At 37.1% G+C, this 23287-nt stretch overlaps 1 protein-coding gene across 1 annotated transcript in view; it reads right to left on the bottom strand.

Annotated features, from left to right (window-relative positions):
• The window catches only part of HIPK1 (homeodomain interacting protein kinase 1), a 50243-nt gene that overhangs the window by 19654 nt on the left and 7302 nt on the right, over nt 1-23287 (bottom strand). Inside the window, exons 2-7 of the mRNA XM_082614947.1 lie at nt 18922-19999; nt 11583-11706; nt 2572-2691; nt 1705-1791; nt 750-934; nt 244-406 (exon numbers count right to left, since the gene is read on the bottom strand). Coding sequence (XP_082471073.1) covers nt 244-406; nt 750-934; nt 1705-1791; nt 2572-2691; nt 11583-11706; nt 18922-19999 — 1757 coding nt within the window. The remainder of the gene's footprint in view (nt 1-243; nt 407-749; nt 935-1704; nt 1792-2571; nt 2692-11582; nt 11707-18921; nt 20000-23287) is intronic.

The raw sequence follows: 23287 nt of genomic DNA, 5'->3' as shown, positions 1-23287 counted from the left end.
AACAGCAGTAAGTAGTATAGAAGCCAGGTTCCACTTATTTGGCTATGCTAAGACTATGAGGGCATGGATTAGGCCTTTGTATTTAATTTTTGTCAGCACATGATGTGTAGGTATTATCAATCTGAAAATTCTTACGAAGCAACAAGACCACCAAAGCAAAGACTGGTTTCTTTACCTCACCCTGTACTTTTACTAGTTTTTATCCCACTTAGGTCTGAGTTTCCAAAATCATTTACTGAATACCTGATTGTGCACTGTATTGAGTTGGTTGCTGAAGCTCATGGTTAGATTTGTGCTTGTATTTGGGGCAACATGCGTGGTGAAGGGACTCTTGATCTGACTCACTGTATCATACATGTGAACCCTCCGTTTGCAGATCTCCATGTTCTGAAAACAAGACTTAACACTGAAAAAAGAGATTAAAAATTCAATTAAATAAATGCCGAGATTTAAACAGATAGCAAATAACTCAAGATAAATACAGATCAATGGTTTTTTACCCCTGAGTACTTTCAGAGAAAATGAACCAAGAGTTTTTATAACCATAAAAAGGAAAAATACACATCTAATTTTTTTTTACACATCTAATTTTTAATCTCATGATTTTTCAATGAGAAGGAAAAGCATCAGTAAGCCAAATATGCAAGTATCAAAGCCACTACTCTTGTGATACTTCCATTTAGCTGTAAGATGGTAACTCAACAGAAAACCAGATCATGGCAAAATGCCCCAGACCATACTATACTCACTGATTGCTATGTGGAAAATCCAGAAGGTGAGTCATTGTCACAAACTGATGGTTAAGAGTTTTCAGAGGAGTAATTCTCTTATCCGCATCAATTGTTAGCATTTTTTTTAACAGATCAATGTATTCTCTTCGATCTGCCTTCTCTGCCAACATATCTGTTCCCTCTAAGTCTGTGGACATGTTCACCTTACAAGGAAAATTTAGAAATATTATACTTCATCACTCAACCTTTAATGCAGACATTTTACATGTGCGCTATGTATACATATTTATATATATAATATTCATATGTATTATATGTGTGTGTGTATGTGTGTGTGTGTGTGTGTATATATATATATATATATATATATATATATATATATATATATATATATATATATATATATAGCTCAAGAGAAAAACCTGAGGAAATTTTTTCACAAATGGAAGCTCTTCTTATACTGTCTAATTAAAACCTTCAATTTGGTACAGTCTGTTGGTAGAATAAAGCTGAATAAGCTCTTTTCTTTCAAAATCCAGATCAAAGAAGTTAAGTAAAAATGATTGTTATTACTTAAATATAGTTTCTATTGCTGAAAAGATTAAATGACATAGTATGTGTTTAAACAGAGTTTGGAACAAAAGCACTAAATAAATGTTAGCTCTTATGTAAGTATTTATTTAGTAGAAAAAATGGACAAGAAAGGAACCTTCGTAACTAATATTTCAAAATCCTGACACGCAAAAGACTAGTTAAGCAAAAGCAAAGGAGAAATATATAATTCTAAAAATATCCTTTGCTAGGATTCAAACATTCTTTTAATATGTGGAAGAATATTAATGTATTTATGTAAAAAATGAAAACATATATTAGATGATAACAAATTGAATCTATTTTAATATAACCAATGGAACTGTATCTCTGATTAAAGAGATACATAAATGTCTGGCTTTCTGAAACATTCCATACTTACCTGAGCCATATCATCTAAACAATTAAAAATGTACTTTCGAGCTTCTTTTGATTTGATCCCAGTCTCCAATTCATGTTCTTCAGGTGTCTACAAAATACAGATTTAAAAAAAATTCCATCTGTATGTTTTCACCTTTTATTCTAAATTAAAGTCAGAATACAGAGATACAAGTGTTGTCACCTTGCCAACCAGAGATCACAAACGTGAAAGTAATTTACAACAAGAAAATCTTCTGGTAGAGAGATGGGACCTTGATACCTGGCCACCCTTTCAACAATGATAAAATAAATGTGCAAGCAATGATGTAGCACAGTTCCTGAAGAATGTCAATTAAGAAGAGACATTACCATTTTTCTTTAAAAGCTACTTTCAAATGAAACAATATTTCAAATACTAACTATTCAATAGGCTCAGAGACAGAGTCACTGGGTTAATCAAATTACTCAGACATCTATTTGTTTTAAGAAAATATGTAAGGTCTTAATATGGGCAGTTATAAAATTGTGTTGTTTTGTCATATTTATTGAGAATTCTCTAAAAAACAGCCACTACTAAATTACTCTAGTTCTTCCTATCAATTAATGATAAGCACTACTCTCCATAACCCCTTCTTAGCTGCTGATTCAAATATATAAAATAACCTCAGCCAATTGAACTGGCATTTAATGTTTTGTTTTTTTAACTAAGGAGAAGGCCATACGGGTACAATGATATAATTTCTCAAAGTCTTTGCTCCTGCAAACGAACATTCCCACTGTCCCCCCCTTTGCCCCCCTCCACCTCAAGAATTTAATAACTAAACTTTGAATTCAAATTGGAATTAAGGAGTACAGGAATTAATAGTATAGTATAGCAAGGGAGCCAGACCTTAAGCCTCCACAGTGGGTACCCCAAATTAGGATCTCTGTTGAAAAACCTGGTTGTTTTTGTTCCGGCACTGAGAAGATATTCAGCTGGCAGGCCTTGTGTTTGTGAAATGTAACGAATCTGAAATGTCAAAACCATCAAAACATTGATTGGAGTGAAAAGATAAATTATTAAAAACTTTTACACTAAAATATTAAAAATATTAGCTCTAGTCAAAAAAAAGAAAGGTAATGCAAAGAAATTAACTATTTGATCAATACAAATGAAATTTATCTGTAGATAAATATATATGCTAACCCACTCACAGATAATTCCCAAATATTTATTCAGTAACTTCCTTGTTGCTATACCTGTTATTTACAAGGAAAACTCAGTTTTGAAAATTCTGTGTGACCTTTTTTGTTTTTTTGTAGATTTCTGATACAGAGTTCAAAAAACTTTAAGAGATTTCTAGGACAGAATAGTTTCCAACAAACTATTTCATGGATTACCAAGGTTTTGTTTGTTTGTTGAATCATTATCAAATTTAAGAGATTAGGAAAAAATTTCCATAAACCTCTTCCTTCCTTGGCTACTCTAGCTCTTGTCAATTGTCCCCACTCTAAATTGCTCATACCATAAAATTAAACAATTTAGTTTCTCTATCCCCACATCAATAAAGGTCAGGTACTATGTTCACTCATTCAATTTTTATTTTTATTTTTAGTTGCATTAGGTCTTCATTGCTGTACATGGGCTTTCTCTAGTTGTGGCGAGCGGGGGCTACTCTTTGCTGCGGTGCACGGGCTTCTCATTGCGGTGGTTTCTCTTGTTGTGGAGCACAGGCTCTAGGCGCACAGACTTCACTAGCTGTAGCACGCAGGCTCAGTAGTTGTGGCTCGCGGGCTTAGTTTCTCCGTGGCCTAGAGAAATGTGGGACCTTCCCGGACCAGGGGTCGAACCCATGTCCCCTGTATTGGCAGGCGATTCTTAACCACTGTGCCACCAGGGAAGTCCCCATTCAATATTTATTGAACACCTACTTTGAACTAGACCAGCAGTTCTCAAAGTGTGGTCTGGGGAACACTGAGGGGCCCCCAAGATCCTTTTAGGGAGTCTATGAAATATAAACTATTTTCATAATAATACTAAGAAGTTATTTACCTTTTTCATTTCTTTCTCATGGGTATAGAGATTTCCAGAGGTGATGTGTGATGATGTCATTGCTCTGATAGCTAATGAGACATGTGCCTGTATATTCTTGTGTTTTAAATGTTTCCCAGTTTTGGGACTTCCCTGATGGCACAGTGGATAATACTCTGTGCTCCCAATGCAGGGGCCCCAGGTTTGACCCCTGGTCAGGGAACTAGATCCCACATGCATGCCACAACTCAAGAGTTTGCATACCACAACTAAGGAGCCCACCTCCCGCAACTAAGGAGCCTGTGTGCCACAACTAAGGAGCCCACCTGCTGCAACTAAGACCCAGTACAACCAAATAAAATAAATATTAAAAAAAATAAAAATAAAAGTTTCCCAGTTTTATTGTTCACATTTCTGTTTGCTTTCACAATTCTCCCTATCCAAAAAAGCAATCTGCTTCTTTTTTGACCTACTGAAAGTAAAACAAGAGGTAATTTTTTAACCATCCCCCCTCCACATAAGAATGGCTATATTTAATGATGAAATTAGAAACTTTTAAGCAAGGAAATCTTACTTCTCACCTCTCCTCCCCCAAAATTTCAGTTTTAATTTCTAATGCAATCTATATTAATAGATATAAGCTATATAAACAGGGCTCTTTGGGGTCCTCAACAATTTTTTAAGAGTGTAAAGCAGAGGTCAGCAAACTATGGCCTACAGGCCAAATCTGGCCGGCCATCACAAGACAATTTTAGAAAACAGCAGGATATTACTCTGAATCTGTGAGAGGTACCTAACTGGAAGCCAAAATACAGCATTGGAAAAATAGAAAAAAAAATTAATGTGGATGAGAACATTTTAAATGTGAACTTCTTTTCCATACAAAAAGGGTGAAACATTTAAAATCCAGGATAAAATCTGTACAATGAAATACTATGCAGACATTTTAAATGATAGCGTAAAAGTATATTTATCGACATTGTAAAGAAAGATATTTCATAATATACTAAGTGAAAAAGCATATTACAAATTAAATATGACCTCACTTAAAAAAATTACACTTCACTGATTATAAGAGGCACATTTTTTCACATTAACATCTTTGAAATTAGGATATGTCTTAAAACTGATAGCCATGATAAATCATGGTTTAATTGGAAGCATTCTTTCTTAGAGGTACAGAAAAGTAGTGCATCTCTCAATGAACGGTGTCTTAGATTTGATGAAACACAGTATATGTATTCCTCTATGTCCGTAAGTTTATATATGAAACATAACTATATGTAGCACATATTCATTCATTCTTTCAGTAAGTACTTATTGAGCCAGGCAGTGGTGATTGTTAAAATAGACATGGTTCTTGCTTTCATAGACCTTGCAGTCAAGTGAGGGAAACGGACACTGAATGCATAATTCAAACTGAATTGGCATCCTGAAGAAAATAAACAGGCTTCTTAAAAATACATAACAAAGGAACCTGACCTAGACTGGGGACTGGTGAGGAAAACATCCTTGAAGAAGTGACACGTTAGCTAATAAATGAGTAGGGACTGACTAAACAAAATGAATGGGTGGTAGAAAAGCATTCCAGACTAAGAGAACAGTATGTGTGAGGGCCTGTGCTAGAAGGAAACATTCTTAACCAGTGCTGAAATGATGCCAGTGGGGCTAGTGCAAGAAAAGCAAGAAGAAATGGTGTAAGATCAAATCTAGAAAGGAAGAGAGGAAGAGGAGAACAACCCAGGTAGAGGCTCAGAGGCCATATTAAGGATTTAGCCCTTAATTCTAAATCATGGGAAACCACTAAAGAGCATGAGAGTGGCAGGATCAAATTTGTGTTCTGAAAAACAATCACTCTGGAAAAAAGACTAGAGGGAGGCCAGAGTAGATAAAAGGGAGGTTGTCTAGTAGCCCATGTAAGTGATGAAGACAGCCTGGACGAGGGTAATAGCAATAGGAAAAAATGAGTATAATCAAGAGGCATTAGGACATACATGGTCAGGAGATACATGCATGTCCATACATGCATGTGTGCGCGTGTGAGCGCATGTCCGCGCTCTCTCTCTCTCTCTCTCACACACACACACACACACACACACACACACAAACTGCAAAACTACATTTCCCTTCATAGAATTTATCCCAATTGTACTATATAATTATTTGTGTGATTATTTACTTAATGTCTATTTCCCACCACCAAACTATAGCCTCCACGAGGGCAAGGACGATGTTTTATTCAGCACTGTATCCCCAGCAACCAGAGTACCTATGACAGTAGTCAATAAATAAAGAAAATTAACAAATTAAATATATAAATAAATATAAAATATCCCAAAACGTAACAGGTTACCTTTGAGGGGTAGAACCACTAAAGGTTGAAATCTTTGTCTCTTAGCTTACTGCATCTTTTCTAATTTCTCTACAATAATGCACTTACAAAATTAAAACATTAAAAATTTTTAATATTATAGAATGAAAAGAGTTAAACTGTAAAAGTAGAATGGGAACTATCATACAGATACTGCTTTTCACATAGCTTAAAATAAAGCAACAACAAAGGCCCTACCTTTATGCAAACAGAAAGTATTATTGTCATTTATTATTTTATTTTATTTTATTTATTTATTTTTCTTTTTCGGTACGCGGGCCTCTCACTGTGTGGCCTCTCCCGTTGCAGAGCACAGGCTCAGCAGCCATGGCTCGTGGGCCTAGCCGCTCCACGGCCTGTGGGATCTTCCCGGACCGGGGCACGAACCCGTGTCCCCTGCATAGGCAGGTGGACTCTCAACCACTGCGCCACCAGGGAAGCCCATTTGTTATTTTAAACAATTGAAATGTTTCCAACAAAGGTGAAGCCATTAACTAATATCTAGAGAGGGTAAACACATTTGACTTCAAGACTCACAAACATCTGCTGTAAAATCTCAGCTATCGCATTTACAAAAAATCCACAGTTGATACCATACTTAATAGTGAGAGACTGCTTTCCCCCTAAAATCACGAACAAGACGAGAACATCCACTCTTGCTATTTTCTTTCCAACACTGTACTAGTGTGGTTCAATGCAAAGCAGTTAGGCAAGGGGAAAAAAAGCAATCCAGATTGGAAAGGAAGATGTAAAATTATCTTTATTTGTAGACGACATGATATTGTAGTTAGAAAATTATAAGGAATCCAAAACTATTAGAACTAGAGTTCAATTAGAAAACTATCAGAAAAAGAGTTCAAGGGTGCAGAATACAAGATTACAAAACTCACTGCATTTCTATACACTAGTAAAGAACAACTGAAAGTAAAATTAAGGGATTTCCCTGGTGGCACAGTGGTTAAGAATCCACCTGCCGCAGAGCAACTAAGCCCGTGCACCACAACTACTGAGCCTGCGCTCTAGAGCCTGAAAGCCACAACTCCTGAGCCGGCATGCCACAATTACTGAAGCCCGCGTGCCTAGCGCTCATGCTCCACAACAAGAGAAGCTACCACAATGAGAAGCCCACACACTGCAACGAAGAGTAGCCCCCGCTCGCCGCAACTAGAGAAAGCCCATGCACAGCAACGAAGACCCATTGTAGAGATAAATAAATTTTAAAAAGAAGGATCTTTAAAATAAAATTAAGACAATAATTCTACTCACTATAGCATCAAAAAAATACTTAGAAATAAAATTAACAAAAGAAGTATAAAACTTGAACTCTGGAAATTATAAAACACTGCTAAAGAAAACTGAAATAAATCTGATCATGTTTATGGATCAGAAACCAATATTTTTAAGATGGTAATACTTCCTAAAGTGATCTACAGATTCAAGCAATCCCTATTAAAAAAAAATCAATAACTTTTTTGGGGCAGAAATAGAAAAATCCCTAAAATTTATATGGAATTTCAAGGGACCCCAAATAGCCAGAACAATCTTGAAAAAGAATAAAGTCCTGGTCTGAAAACTGACTACCACCAGAGAAAGACAAATACATATGATATTACTTATATGTGGAATCTAAAATATGATACAAATGAACTTATTTACAAAACAGAAATAGACTCACTGACATAGAAAACAAACTTACGGTTACCAAAGGGGAATGGGAGGGGAGGGATAAATTAGGAGTCTGGGATTAACAGATACACACTACAGGTAACTATATTCATTATCTTTTTTTTTTTTTTTTTTGCGGTATGCGGGCCTCTCACTGTTGTGGCCTCTCCCGTTGCGGAGCACAGGCTCTGGATGCGCAGGCCCAGCGGCCATGGCTCATGGGCCCAGCCGCTCCGCGGCATATGGGATCCTCCCAGACCGGGGCACGAACCCGTATCCCCTGCATCGGCAGGCGGACTCTCAACCACTGCGCCACCAGGGAGGCCCCTATATTCATTATCTTATAATAACCTATAATGGAAAAGAATCTGAAAAGAGAATACACACACACACACACACACGGGAATCACTTTGCTGTATACCTGAAACTAACACAACATTGTAAATCAACTATACTTCAATTGAAAAAAAAAAAGAAAGAAAAAAACTTACTACCAAACTACAGTAATCAAAACAGTGTGGTACTGGCATAAGTATAGATATAGGATATAGATCAATGGAACAGAACTGACAATCCAGACATACATCATTATACTTACTTATGGTCAACTGATTTTTTTTTCTTTTTTCTTTTTCCTTTTCTTTTTTTTTTTTGCGGTACGTGGGCCTCTCACTGTTGTGGCCTCTCCTGTTGCGGAGCACAGGCTCCAGACGCGCAGGCTCAGCAGCCATGGCTCACGGACCTAGACGCTCAGCAGCATGTGGGATCTACCCGGACCAGGGCACGAACCCATGTCCCCTGCATTGGCAGGCGAACTCTCAACCACTGCATGACCAGGGAAGCCCTGGTCAACTGATTTTTGACAAGGATGCCAAGACAATTCTTGGGGAAAGAACAGTCTTTTAGCAAGTAGTACTGGGATAATGAACACCCACATGCAAAAGATAGAAACTGGACCCTTTCCTTACAACATATTCAAAAATTAACTTAAAATGACTCAAAAACCTAAATGTAAGAGCTAAAACTATAAAACTCTTAGAAGAAAACATAAGAGAAAAGCTTCATGACACTTGATTTGGCAATGATTTCTTGGATATGATACCACAAGTATAAGCAACAAAAGAAAAAATAAGCAAATTGGACTTCATCAAAATTTAAAACTTTTGTGCAAATACTCTAAACCGAGTGAAAAGGCAACCCCATGGAATGGGAGAGAGTATCTGCAAATCACTTATCTGATAAGGGATTAATAATAAGAATACAGAAAGAACTCCTACAACTCAACAACAAAAATAAAATTCAAAAACGGGCAGTGGACTTAAATAGACCTCCCCAAAGAAGATATACAGATGCCCAATAAGCACATAAAATGATGCTCAACATCACTAATCATTAGAGAAATACAAATCAAAACCACAATGAGCTACCACCACACATCCATAAGGATGGCTATCATTTTTTTTAAAAAGAAAGAAAATAACCAGCATTGGCAAGGATGAAGGATGTAGGGAAACTGCAACTCTTGTACATTGTTGGTAGGAATGTAAAATGGTATAACCACTGTGGAAAACAGTTTGTTGGTTCCTCAGAAAGTTAAACATAGAATTAGCATATGACCCAGCAATTCTACTTCTAGCTTTATACCCAAAGGAACGGAAAACAGGGACTTAAACCCTGGTACACCAATATTCATAGCACCATTATTCACGACAGCCAAAAGGTGGTAACACCCCAAGTGTCCATCAACAGATGAGCACATAAAAAAACATGGCATATATAGATATAGATATATAGATATATATAGATATAGATATAAACACACACACACACAGACACACACACACACACACACATATATACATATATACATACACACAATGAAACACTGATCAGCCATAAAAAGTAATGAAGTTCTGATACAGGCAACAGCATGGATGAAAAACATCATGCTAAGTGAAAGAAGCCCAGCACAAAAGACCACATATTGTATGTGATGAATATGCTATGCTAGAATAGGCAAATCTATACAGAGAGAAAGTAGATTACTGGCTCCCAGCGTGGTGGTGGGGTAGTTAGGGAAGAATGGGTACTGACTGCTAGTAAGTACCGGGTTTCATTTTAGAGTCATGAAAATGTTCTAAACTGATGGTGGCTATGGTTCACAACCCTGTGAACATACTAAAGACCACTGAGTTGCACACTTTAAATGGCTGAATTATATGGTATGTGAATTATATCTCAATACAGTTGTTTTTTAAAACACTCAGCTGTAAGAACAAGGATCCTGCCATAGGAACCTTTTTGTATAAGCAAAGATGCATAAAGATAAAGTATTCCCAATCCTGCTCTACAACAGCAACACCCTATTTATTCATTATTAAGCATGGGGAAAAAACAACTTTCTCCTACAACCCAGTTTCACATCTGTGCACGCACCAGGCAAAAATTCTCAAAACTACCATATCATTTCTTTACAAGGTAACCCCCCATTGTACCTTAGCTTCTAAATCTTATTTTATTTGGTTCCACTTCCTAGGAATATTTATAATGCAATCTGTTTACTAAGGTTGAAGAGATACCACAAAACATTTGGCCTAGGAATGGCACTTTAGAGGCTATAATTGCTCGGAGCAAGGTTTCTTAATCGGGGGTTCCACGAATTCCCTAGCTTTGTATATAAAACATTGTGAGCATATTTTTCTGAGAAGATCCATAGCTTCCTCAGATTCTCAAGAGTCTAAAACCCAAAGAGGAGAATCAATGGATTGGTTCAAGTAACTGTGGTTTTGCATCATTTAATCTCCCTCACACTTCTCTGTTGTTGTTGTTAAAATGAGGAAGGTGGTTCATGTCTCAGAAGGTGGATGAAAGACTGAAAAATTACAAAGCTCAATGTAACTGGTTACTTATCGTAAGGACAACTCATTTTTTAGGTCTCACTCAGAGACAAATCCAGAGTCAAATTTTTGAAAGCTGGTAAATGTTACATCTACTCTAAAATGGACTGAGGAGTCAAAATTCCAGGTTGAATAGGGAAAAACACTATTTTGCTCTTTTCTCTTTTAATGGTTCGAAATAAACATTCATTTCTCAAAAAAACGAAAAAAAACCTGATGTACCTACTGTGTCCCAGATGCAATGTCAGCAGCTGAGGATACACTGGTAGAATCAAACGGTCTCTGCCCTCAAAGAGCTTACAGCATAGTAGTTAGAACCATTTTTTGGAAAGAACAAAAAATGAGAATTCACAATTTACTTCCATGGCAAAACTTTTTTTCCTCAGGACCAGTTTCTTAGGAAGTTGTAGCATATCTTCTAAAGCTTGTCCGTTTTGAAACATAGATAATTTGTTACAATACTTTTCAACTCATAAGACTTCCCTCCCAAATCCTATGTTACAGAGACCTAATACACATCACAACTTCTAGGGTCCAATGTGTTTCAGTATGCAAAGAGTAATTACTTCAGTGTGTGTCATGTATAAAAGGGAATAAACAGCACTGAATGAGCCAAAGTTTGCTGTTAAAACTCCAACTTCACATCCTTACTCTACTTTCATATCCTAATTCACAAGACACATTGGCTGACAAGTTAAGTCTCTAATAAATCATTACAGATCTGGAAAAGTAGGAATCTAAAGTAATATAAAATAAAATCCTTTTTAAAGTTTAGAATTGTAAATATAACTTCAGACTAAGAAGCAGGTAGAGAAAATTCTATTCTTTAAAGAATTATTTTTAATTGGACTATTCTTTCCCTACAATCTAAATACTTCACTAGTACTTCTATTCCTCTAGAATCTTTCACCAGTAACTACTTGCTTTCTATTGCCATCCAAATAAACACTCTTACCTGATCATATTCTGAAGCACCAGGATAAAGAGGCCACCCCAGGAACAGCTCAGCTATCACACAGCCCAATGACCACATATCAATAGCTTCACAAAATGGTAATCCAAGGATAATTTCAGGGGCTCTAGAAAAAACAAAAATAGCAAATTAAAAAAATTACACATTATTTTGGGAAACTAACTATGTTGATTAAGTCTTGTTTTAGTATCAGGTAAAGGTACATTGATTTAATGAAACTGAAAACAATCTTTGGTATAAAATCCATAATTCGAAACTCTTGGCCCCAGATGTGTTTTGAAATTCACAGCTTTTTGAATTTCAGAAAGGTACTACCCATGCATAAACTACATACTTCGTAATAATCCCAATGGAGTTTAGGGAAGCATCCCATAATCAAACACATTAATACTTCTGCAACAAAACATATGAGCAATCACACTAAGCCAGACAAATACTTTAAACAGCCTTACATTGATTCAAGTCAGGTCTTGCCAATAAATAAGTTTATACCAAACTTAGAAAAAGATTTTTAGCTTTGAAAGCTTTCTGAATTTAGAAATTACAGATAAGGGATTATGGACTTATTCTTTTTATTCTTAGAAACTTTTTAATTACAGAAAAATCAATTAAATGGCCTGATCAATAAATACCCCTTTATGACAGAAATGCCTTCTGTAGAGACACAGTGGTTCAAATCCTAATTCCATTATTTAACAGCTGTAGGCAATTAATCTTTCTGAGCCTCAGGTTCTTTTTTTTTTTTTTAACGACTTTATTGGAGTATAATTGCTTTACAATGGTGTGCTAGTTTCTGCTGTATAACAAAGTGAATCAGCTATACATATACATATATCCCCATATCTCCTCCCTCTTGCGTCTCCCTCCCACCCTCCCTATCCCACCCCTCTAGGTGGTCACAAAGCACTGAGCTGATCTCCCTGTGCTATGCGGCTGATTCCCACTATGAGCCTCACGTTCTTCATTCATAAAATGGAGATGAGTACCTCTTACTACATGAGGTTGTGGTAAGGTTAAAATAAATAAGTAAAAAGTAATGATGATGATGATAATGATGTCGTTCAAATATTAAAGCTCTTGACCAGCGCCTGGCACATGGTTAGCATTATGTAAGTGTTAGATAAAACAATGACTATTATTATTATACCACCATTCTTTTAAAACTTTGAACTCTCTGTGTGCTTTCAGAAATATTCATTTCCACTAACACTCCATGTGAGAAACCCAACCCTACGAAACCTTAAAGAGAAAACTATGGTAATACCATAAACTAAGAGCTCTCTATATATGAATATATCCAAGGCAAAATTATTATCCCCTCTATATTATACTTATAGAGGAGGAAACAGAGGCAAATAGATTAAGTAATTTGCCCAAAATCACACAGTTAATAAGTGGCAGAGCTAGAACTTGAATCCTGGTAGCCTAGCTCTGAAGTTGAGTACATTATACTGTCTCTAAATAAGTAAAAGTTAAATACATACCCATCTATACTCATCTATTTGGCATGGTGGTATACATGGTATTTTTCAAATTGTAACTAAAATTAAGAGATAAATGGATTCAAAAGGGGGATGTTAATAATAGGTAATATTATATTGATAATAATAGATGACACTTATATAGTACTTAGTATGTGCCATGCACTAAGTTCTTTATAAATGTGGGGTTCACTTAATTCTTACAACAATCCTATGAAAGTAGATATTATCACTGTTAAGTCATCAATTATAACGTACACATTTTTCACATTTTAACATCTCTAAAATTTAGAAGATTCCTGCAGATGATGGTATATTTTAGTTTAATGGCAGTGCCTTTACTTTCTTATTGGTACATAAATAATATTATATTTCATCTTATAATCAATGGCACCTTAGATTCTACGTAAGAAAGTATTATTTCCATTTTACAGATGTAGAAACTGGGCACTGGCAGTTTAAGTAACTTGCCCAAGGCTGGAGCCCAGGCAGTCTGGATCCAAGGTCTGAGCTCTGAAACACTTTATCATCTCCAAATGATTTCCTTTCCTTCTTACAAGTCACACAATTTGAATCTGTAAGGACACTCCAGATCCAGATCCCTCATTAATCAGGAGCTAAATGGAAAAGCAGATCTCTCCATTAGGAACCATCTAATAGGCCATGTCTCCTCATGAAGTGCCTAGGTTTCCCAAATTTTATTCTTAAGCAGTATGTGCTTATTGCTGCATTGTGTGTATGGGGGGGGGGGCAGACAAAGACTGAGTGGGGAGGGTATAAAGATATTTCCCTAAATAAGAATATCCTCCCAGAGTAATTTTCTAAGTAGCCCCTAGAAAATGGTAAATTAGAGGACTCCATAGGGTCTAAAAACTTTCCTGATCCTTGAACAGAAACAGCAGAAGATCCAGGCCTGCTGGGACTTATATTTGACAGCTAAGGGTGAAACCACTAATACCATCAATTTTGGGGCTATTTGATGTGAACTGTGGTTCTGTTAGCCAAAGAAAACAAAAAAGTGATATTCCTGTCGCAGGTGGCTAGAGCCCCATAATTACTGATGGAATTTCAGAGTTCAATTAAATACAACCACTGTGGCATGTTTGATAGCATTAATAAACTAGAGGGTAAGAGTACCCAGAAACATAAAAGCCTTTCTAAAATTGAAAAGGAACAAAATTTTTACTTTCACTGAGCAGACTCATTAATTTCTAAGTTCATGACGGTGCCAAAAATAGCTGGCAGGGAGAATGCAAATGGCTTTGTGCCAAAATAAAAACTGGGCTTAGAACATTCCTAAACATCAACTGAAGAGCAGCAGATTGATTTTGCCATTCCCACTATACCAGGAAGACATTTTAAAATCCAAAAGGCAGGTCACAGGGAGGGGCCAGGCCACCCAATAACTTACTTCTTTAAAAAGGTAGCCATAAGATGTGATAACTGTTAGGCTTCTAAGGCTTAAAGTTTAAGGGAAATTAAGAAAAACACTAATTCCATCTCCCAAGCCCCACTAAACAAAAAAACCCTGAAGACTGACTGGAATCAGTTTTTCCATTTGGTCTTCCTCTGCTTCTGGAGTAACAAAAGCAGCTAAGTATTTCAAGTAAAAGCTCAACCAAAACAGTTAACTCTACCACATCTACCATGCAAAAAGGTAAGTATCAAAAGAAAAAAAAAGGAAAGCAGTAAAAATAAAGTAAAATAAACTAAGGCTGCTCAGTCTATTGAGGACTTTTCACTTTCATTAGAGCCTAAAAGTGTTAGACTTATGTAAACTCCAGGAAGCAAAAAGACTTAAGTTATCTTCTTTTACTGAACATCATTTAGAGCAGGTTCACCTCTAAAGACTGAATGTTTTAACCTCTGAATTCAGATCAAAATTCTTGACAATATTTTCATTACTATCTCATCTTTCCCCTTGGCCTCCAATATTTCTCAATCCCTCAATATAAACTATACACTGAAATTCTTGTTCTATTTCATCTATATAATAAGTTAATTACTCTTCTAGGTCCCTTTCCAGCTCTGACATCCTAACAACTGGGCAGTAAAAAAGATTACCTATTAAAGCACAGGAAAAAGGAAAACAAAACTAGCAGTCTTCCCTTTAGTAGGAAAATGGCATTAATTGTACTTTGGACACGGTGACTCTCCTCTTTGAAGATACATCCCATCCTTTGAGAACAAATACTAAACAGGCTCTCATTGCTATAACCAGGAGGTAGAAATAGCAATCCTTGCGTTTTGATTTCCCAACTTCAAACTCCTTTAAATTGAAAAATTCCACCTAAGTCATAAAGCTCTATTTCACTGGAACCCAGAGCAAGCTGAGGTTGGAATCACTTAACAGCACAAATCACTCTCTGCTCATCTTCATGAACACTCTTGTTTCTTCCCACCCATCTCAGAGGCATCAAACCAAATAAGAGATGTTACATAAAGTCTAACTTCCTACATCTGTGGCTCAGGTGTTAACTGTGGTTTCAGTGTCAGATGAAATTGGATTGTTTGTTTGTCTAGGATAAACTGAAAATATGTTTTCCTTATCTAGATCTTGTCCTTCCATACATAACAAAGTGATCTCAGCATTAAGGCCAGCTAGCCTGTTCAGAATGGAAAAGCATTGAGCTTATAAGCATGACAAACCTTTGTGCCTAAAACTCAAGCCCCAAAGACGGCAACTTTTCTTGGAATTAGTCTACATTTACATTTACAGTGGGCTAGGAAATAAAGTATTTTTACTGCCTGAGTCATTTAGCTGTGCCCATGGCCAACAGAGGCAGCATGGTGGCAAAAATTTACGTCAACTGATAGTACTTTGCCATGTTATCAGCAAGATGAAGCAATATAAACAATGCAATGTAAAAAGGAGGGTAAGAGGAAGGCTGGCTCTGGAGTCAAAATGCTTCAATGGTCAAAAGGATTTCAGAGAGGTTTTCTGAAAGACAAGAGGGTGAGGATTTAATGGACTCTAATAAAGCAACAATGCAACAAGCACAGGACCACTGTGGATAAAATTTATATAAAGAAGGAATGCCTGAGCTGCTATTCCACTTGCCCTAGGCTCATCATCAAGTATTACTGTGATAGAGTTTTAGAAAACTATAAAAAGAAAAGATAAAAATAGATTAGGGTGGATTGGAAGACAATGTTGTTAAGACGTCAATACTACGCAAAGTGATTTGCAGACTCAGTGCGATCCCTATAAACACCAATGAGGTTTTTTTCAGAATTAGAAAAGTCCATCCTAAAACTCATATGGAATTTCAGGAGACTCCAAAAAAGCCAAAACAATCTTGAAAGAAAATAAAACTAGAGGTCTCACACTTCCTGATTTCAAAACTTATTACAAAGCTACAAGTAATCAAAAAAGCATGGTACTGGCATAAAGACAGACATTTAGAAAAATGGAACAGAAGGGAGAGCCCAGAAATGAACCCTCACATATATGGCCAAAGGATTCTGACAAGAGTGTCAAGACCATTCAATGGAGAAAGGACAGTCTTTTTAGCAAATGGTGCTGGGAAAACTGAATATCCACATGCAAAAGAATGAAATTGGACCCATACTTTATACCATACAAAAATTAATTCAAAACGGATCAGAAGCTTAAATATAAGAGCTAAGCTATTTGAAGAAAACATGGGGAAAAGCTTCATGACATTGGTTTGACAACGATTTCTTGAATATACCAAAAGTATAAGCAACAACAAAAAAGACAAATAGGACTTCATCAAAATTTAAAACTTTTGTGCTAACAACACTATCAATATAGTGAAAAGGCAACCCCATGGAATGGGAGAAAATATCTGCAAATCATGTATATGACCAGGGATTAATACTCAGAATATATAAAGAACTCCTACAACTCAGCAACAACAAAAGACAATCCAATTCAAAGATGGACAAAGGACTTAAGACATCTCTCCAGAGAAGACATACAGATGGCCAATAAGCACATGAAATGATGCTCACCATCACTAATCATTAGGGAAATGCAAATCAAAACTATATGAGATATCATTTCACATACATAAGGATGGCTATTATCAAAAAAAGAGAGAGAGAGAGAGAGAGAGAAAGAAAATAACAAGTGTTGGTGTACTGGTGAGGATATGGAGAAATTGGAATCCTCATGCATTGCTGATGGGAATATAAAATCGTGCAGTGGCTGAGAAAAACAGTTTGGTGGTTCCTCAAAAAGTTAAAGAATTACCATATGACCCAGCAACTCTACTTCTAGTTTTATACCCAAAAGAATTGAAAACAGGGACTCAAACATTTGAATGCCAATGTTCATATTACATCATTATTCACAATAGCCAAAAATGTGGAAACAACCCAAGTGTCCATCAACAGATGAATAGATAAATAAAATGTGGTATATACATGCAATAGAGTATTATTCAGTCCTGAAAAGGAATGAAATTCTGATATACGCTACAGAATTTCAGAGATTAACCTTGAAATCATTATGCTAAGTGAAGTAAGTCAGACCCAAAAGGAGAAATATTGTATGATTCCACTTATATGCAATATCTAGAATAGGTAATTTCATAGAGACAGAAAGTCAAATAGAGGTAACAGGGGTAGGGGGTAGGAGGGTGGAGTAGTTACTGCTTAATGGTTACAGAGTTTCTGTTTTGGGTGATAAAAAAAATTTGGATATAGTGGTGAAGGCTATACAACACTATGAAGATACTTCACAACACTGAATGGTACATGTTAAAATGGTAAACTTCATGTTAGGTAGGTTTTATCACAATTAGAAAAACAAAAATATGTAGATGGCATATTTTCTGAGGCCCTGTACAGGTTAAAATGTCTTTACATTATTTTCACACATAATATAAAATTCTTAGTTCAAAATTTCTATTTCCTCAAAATTTATTATAGCCATTTGGCATGTTGGACATATCTCTTGATAAAACTTATTTTGTGGGTTATCTTTTTTTATTGTTTCACTTTGTGATTGGGTGAGTGTACAATCTGTGTTTAATGCATGACCATTAAAATATCAGATTCCTTAAAATAACTAGACAGATAAATGACGTACTGAGAAATAAAAGCTCATTTAAAGACTTTCCTGTCTTCTCTCTTTCAGTAATGCTCCTTGGTTACAGTACAGACAAACTTCTACATACCAGCATTTAAGTTCTGTCCAAATAATTATTATATATTGAAAAGGTAGCTTTATTAGAAGTATCAATATGGAAATATAAATCACTAAAGTATAAGGTGTTTGGGTCAAGGCCATTTTAGGATAACCAAATAAGTTCATATGCAAATAAGTTCAAAGGACTATGGAGAATATTAAAACAAGAAGAGACCTTAGCAATCATCTAATCCAATTCTATTATACAAGAAAGAAAATGTAAAATAATAAAATGTTGCTAGAGTTAAACTTGGAATTATTCCCAAGGCATCTTACCTGCCAAGATAGGAACCTGGGAAGAATAGCAGCATATGCCCAAATTCATCACATATAAGTAAACATCTTATATATTTAAACATACTTTATAATGGGAAAATTAGGTATAATGGTAGTAAAGAAGGAACCAGATGCTACTATAATTCAACTAGGAACAACCTTCAGAATCAGACTGAATTAATTTTTCTAGAGTTAAAATTTCAGAAATAAAATGTTACATATAGGAATGCCACACACATGGAATATTAAATACTAAATATATTTAGGATAACACCAAAATATATTATTCTATTCTGTGTTGAAATCTGTAAATAAATTCATTGTTATACGTAGTCCTTTGTAATATATGTTAAATACAAAGACAGATCTCTAGTTGAAGACATGCTTTTTAGCATTTGCCACTTGCCTGTAGTAACGTGACTGTAAGTAGGTTGAGCACACAGCTTTGGAAACGTGACTAGCAGAACCAAAGTCAATGACCTTCACTCGGTAGGGTTGGCGCACTGGATCGACCAGCATTATGTTTTCAGGCTTAAGGTCAGCGTGAATTAGACCAAGGCTCTTGAGCTTCATCAGGGCTGTGGCCACCTGCTGCAAGATTGGTCTGATGTACTTGAGTGGCAGTGGGCTAAACTTGTTCTGCTTTAGAAAATCATATAAGTTCTGCTCCAGCATCTCGAACACAAGGCAGGTATGATTCTTATGCTGAAAGCACTCATAAGAACGGACAAAATTATACTCATCGGCATTTTCACTGCTTAGGCGGGAAAGGATGCTCACTTCAATCTGTCCTTGCCTGGCATAGGAGGGGTGGTTCTTCAAGATTTTAATAGCCACAATTTCCTTGGTGCTCCGCTTCCAGCACTTAGCCACCTGTCCAAATGTTCCCCGGCCTAAGAACTCCAAGACTTCATAGCTGTTTGTCATAGAGCAAAGGATCTCATGCTGGACCAGCTGGTAATCCCCTTCTCCACTGGAACTGCTACTTTTCGTGGTCACCGTGGTGGTCGTGGCAGCAGCACCCACCACAGTCCTGTTTTGCAGCATGAGAGGGGGATGTTCTTCTATGATTTGCACGCTACCGTTGCTGTCAACTTCCTCACTTTTTCTTTTCAATCCACATTTCTGATATGGCTCAAGCAAAGCCACGTTGCTTCTGTGAGTCAGGGTCTGGCTGCTCTGGAAGGTGGATGTAGCAGCACTGGCAGAGCTATCAGCAGCTGTGACAACAATATGCTCCACTGCAGGAGCTGGGAGGAGGAGGCCCTGGTCGTAAGCAGGGATGTTGAAATTTGCTACCTGGTGAGAAGAGCTGGTTTGCCCTTGTGTGGCGGGGAGGGTTTTGCTGTGGGTATAGTATTTGTCGTTGCTGCTCTGTCCAGAAACATCCCAACCAGAAGCCTCTATTTTCAGTTTCTTTGCACTGCAGAAGGCACTCGACGACACTGATGGGGGGGAAAACACCTGCAGCTGTGATGCCATACCTACACCAAGAAAGAGGAAGAATTAGGCCCTCAATTTTATACAACCCCTCAATTAGCATATCAGAAAACTTTCAGTTTAGAAAAAAAACAAGTAAACGTATATCTGGCTGAGATTTTATTTTATACATTTTCCAAAACATGTTTCCTATTGTAGAAAGATAAACTTTTTGGTCTAATTACACATCCTGAATCACATTTTTGAGACTCAGCAATAATAGGACATACTGTTAAAAGAGTATGAACATCTAAGATGGTTTATAAAATAAAAACAACAATAGCTTAGATGATTGATCACTTAGTATGTGCCAAGTGGTAGTCTAAGCACTTCATACACAGAACTCATTTAATTCTCACCACAACCTTTTGAAAAACATACTATCATTATTTCCATTCCACAGATGAGGAAACTAAGACACAGACTGGTTCAAATAACTTGCTCAAAATAACACAGCTCTTAAGTGGCAGCACTAGAATTCAAACCCAAGCTCTTTGGCCCCAGAGCTCATTCCACAGCTGTCTTCATTCCTGCCCTGATTAGCTTCTTTTTTTTTTGCGGTACGCGGGCCTCTCACTGTTGTGGCCTCTCCCGTTGCGGAGCACAGGCTCCGGACGCGCAGGCTCAGCGGCCATGGCTCACAGGCCCAGCCACTCCGCAGCATGTGGGATCTTCCCGGACCGGGGCACGAACCCGTGTCCCCTGCATCAGCAGGCGGACTCTCAACCACTGTGCCACCAGGGAAGCCCCCTGATTAGTTTTTTAATCAATTATTTAAATGTAGACATAGATGACAAGCTTATAAAATTCACAGATGAACCAAATTTGGGCAGGATACTCAATATTGCTAAGTAACAAGTCCAAAAAGATCATAAAGAGCAGAAACCATAAGGTAAATCTAGCTGATGACATTTAACACAAATATTGACTTCCTACTTAGGTCCAAAATCTGGCTAGCACAAAGCACAAGGATAAGAGATACAAGGTTTCACAGGATCATATAAGAAAAACACTTTGTTAGCAAGAGAAACACTATGCAATAATGTTCCCCTCCCCTCAAAAGCTAATTCAATCTTAAACTATATTCACAGAAAAAGTAGTGTCCAGAATGTAGCAAAGTGAAGGCAACCCACTCTGCTCAGATCACAAATAAAAGTGTCTAGCTCTGCCCACTACATTGTAAAAGGACCATTGATAAACTGACCAGAAGAAAGTAATCAGGATGAGGCAAAGCCCAGATGGGATCTTCTGAAGAACCTCTGGAAGTCATCCTTAGAAAAATATGGGGAAAGGTAATAAGAACTGCCCACCTTTCTGTGCCTGAATGTCCCAGAGACACCTCAAGCTCAATAAGCCCAAAGACTAATCCCAAAGCTAATATTTTCAGAATAAAGTCCAAACATTTGACCTAGCATACAAGCCATTTCATATTTATCTTCTTCCTTCTGAATCACATAACCCTCAGGTGCCTCGGGGCTCCACACTAATCCCTCTTCTCTTGCTCCACATGTTCCCTCTTTTCACTACTTCCCAGCATTAGTCATCTTCGAAAAAGTAACAAATTTCCCTCTCTAATCCAGACTTCTCTCTTGAACTCCAAATCCTTATTTTCAAATAACCACTCCACACTTCAACTTGGATATCTCAGAGACAACTCAAATTCAAGATGTCCAGAATTAAACTTCTGAGCCTCCACCCCACGCCCAGTTTTTTACCTCAATTATGAGACACCACCATGCACCTAACACCTCAAGCTAAAAAATCAGGGAGGCAATGAGTCTCAGTTTCCTCATCTATAAAATGGTGAATTAAATGATTTAATACACATGACATGCTTAGTGCCAAAAACTCACTTAATATTATTATCCTGACTCATTCCCCTCCCTTGTTCCCCTCCCTTGTTCCCCTCCCTTAATCCCCATATCTAACCTATAACAAATCTTATCTACTTCCTAAGCATATTTCAAATCAGCCATTTTTTCTCTACCCTTATTGGAACCTTTCTAGTTCAAGCTGCCAGTAGCCTCCAAACTCATCCTGAATACACTCAGGGGACCTTTGCTTTTAAACTATGTATTATATATTGGAGGACTGCTCTTTGTTAACCATCTCCCTCCTTCTGCCTCCAGGGTCTTTCATTGCTTTAGGGATAAAATCCAAAATCCTCAACTTGCCTTAAAAAGCTCCCCCAAAATCTGGTTGCTGTCTTCCAAAATCTCCCCACCTCGATTCCTCCACCACTCCAGCCATACTGCCCCTTCTTTCAGTTCTTGGGAGGCCCTCTATGTTGGAGACTTTCTGCTAGGAAAACTGTTTCTTCTCTCTCATACTCTCACACACTCACTCTCTCTTTCTCTCTCTCTCTCTCTCTCTCTCTCTCTCACACACACACACACACACACACACACACACACTCTCCCCACAATCACCACCACCACTGCATTCCCACAACACTCTGTACCTACCTACCTTATAACATTATTTATTTAATGTTACATCCCCGGATACTGTAAAAGTTCCATGAGAGCAGGTACCATATCTGTCTTGTTCTTTTGCTTATATCACCAGAACCTACCACAGATTCTGACAATATACAGACACTCAGTATTTGCTGGGTGATTTGACCACTGCCTACCAACTTCATTTCTACTCCCTACTACTCATGTTAAACTGCAGGATTCTCAAATGCTTCTTTTGTTTTGGTTTTTTGACGTCCCTCTCTTTTATCTGTGCAGTCCTTGAGATATGGGGAAGTCTCCACTCTAGTACACACAGTGTAATTTTATTAGTCATAAGAGAATAAACACACACAACTAGAAAGGAAGGAAACATGACAAGGGATGTTACAGAACATAAAAAAACAAAGTATACATTTCTTTGTGCTTGAATGCAACTAAAAACCATCTGCACTGGAACAGATAGCTAGAAGGAAGAACAAACCCTCAACCTTCAATTTCTAAAATGCTGTCTGGATTTACTTTAAACAAGAGTTTCTATAATTTATATGAACCTTGAAGAGAAAAAAAGTATAAATTAAAAAAATGTTATTGCGGGACTTCCCTGGTGGCACAGTGGATAAGACTAAGCGCTCCCAATGTAGTGGGCCTGGGTTCGATCCCTGGTCAGGGAACTAGATCCTACATGCATGCCACAACTAAGAAGCCCACGTGCCGCAACTAAGGAGCTCTGGAGCCGCAATTAAGACCTGGAGCAACCAAAATAAATAAATAAATATTTTTTTAAAATGTTATTGCAATTTAACTTCTAGGTTACAGATTTACAAATCATCTTAT

This window comes from Mesoplodon mirus (assembly GCF_964341445.2).
Source record: "Mesoplodon mirus genome assembly, chromosome: 3".
In the NCBI taxonomy this organism is placed as follows: domain Eukaryota; kingdom Metazoa; phylum Chordata; class Mammalia; order Artiodactyla; family Ziphiidae; genus Mesoplodon; species Mesoplodon mirus.
Note: the sequence above shows the minus strand (reverse complement) of the source record. Positions and strands in the feature narration are given on the sequence as shown.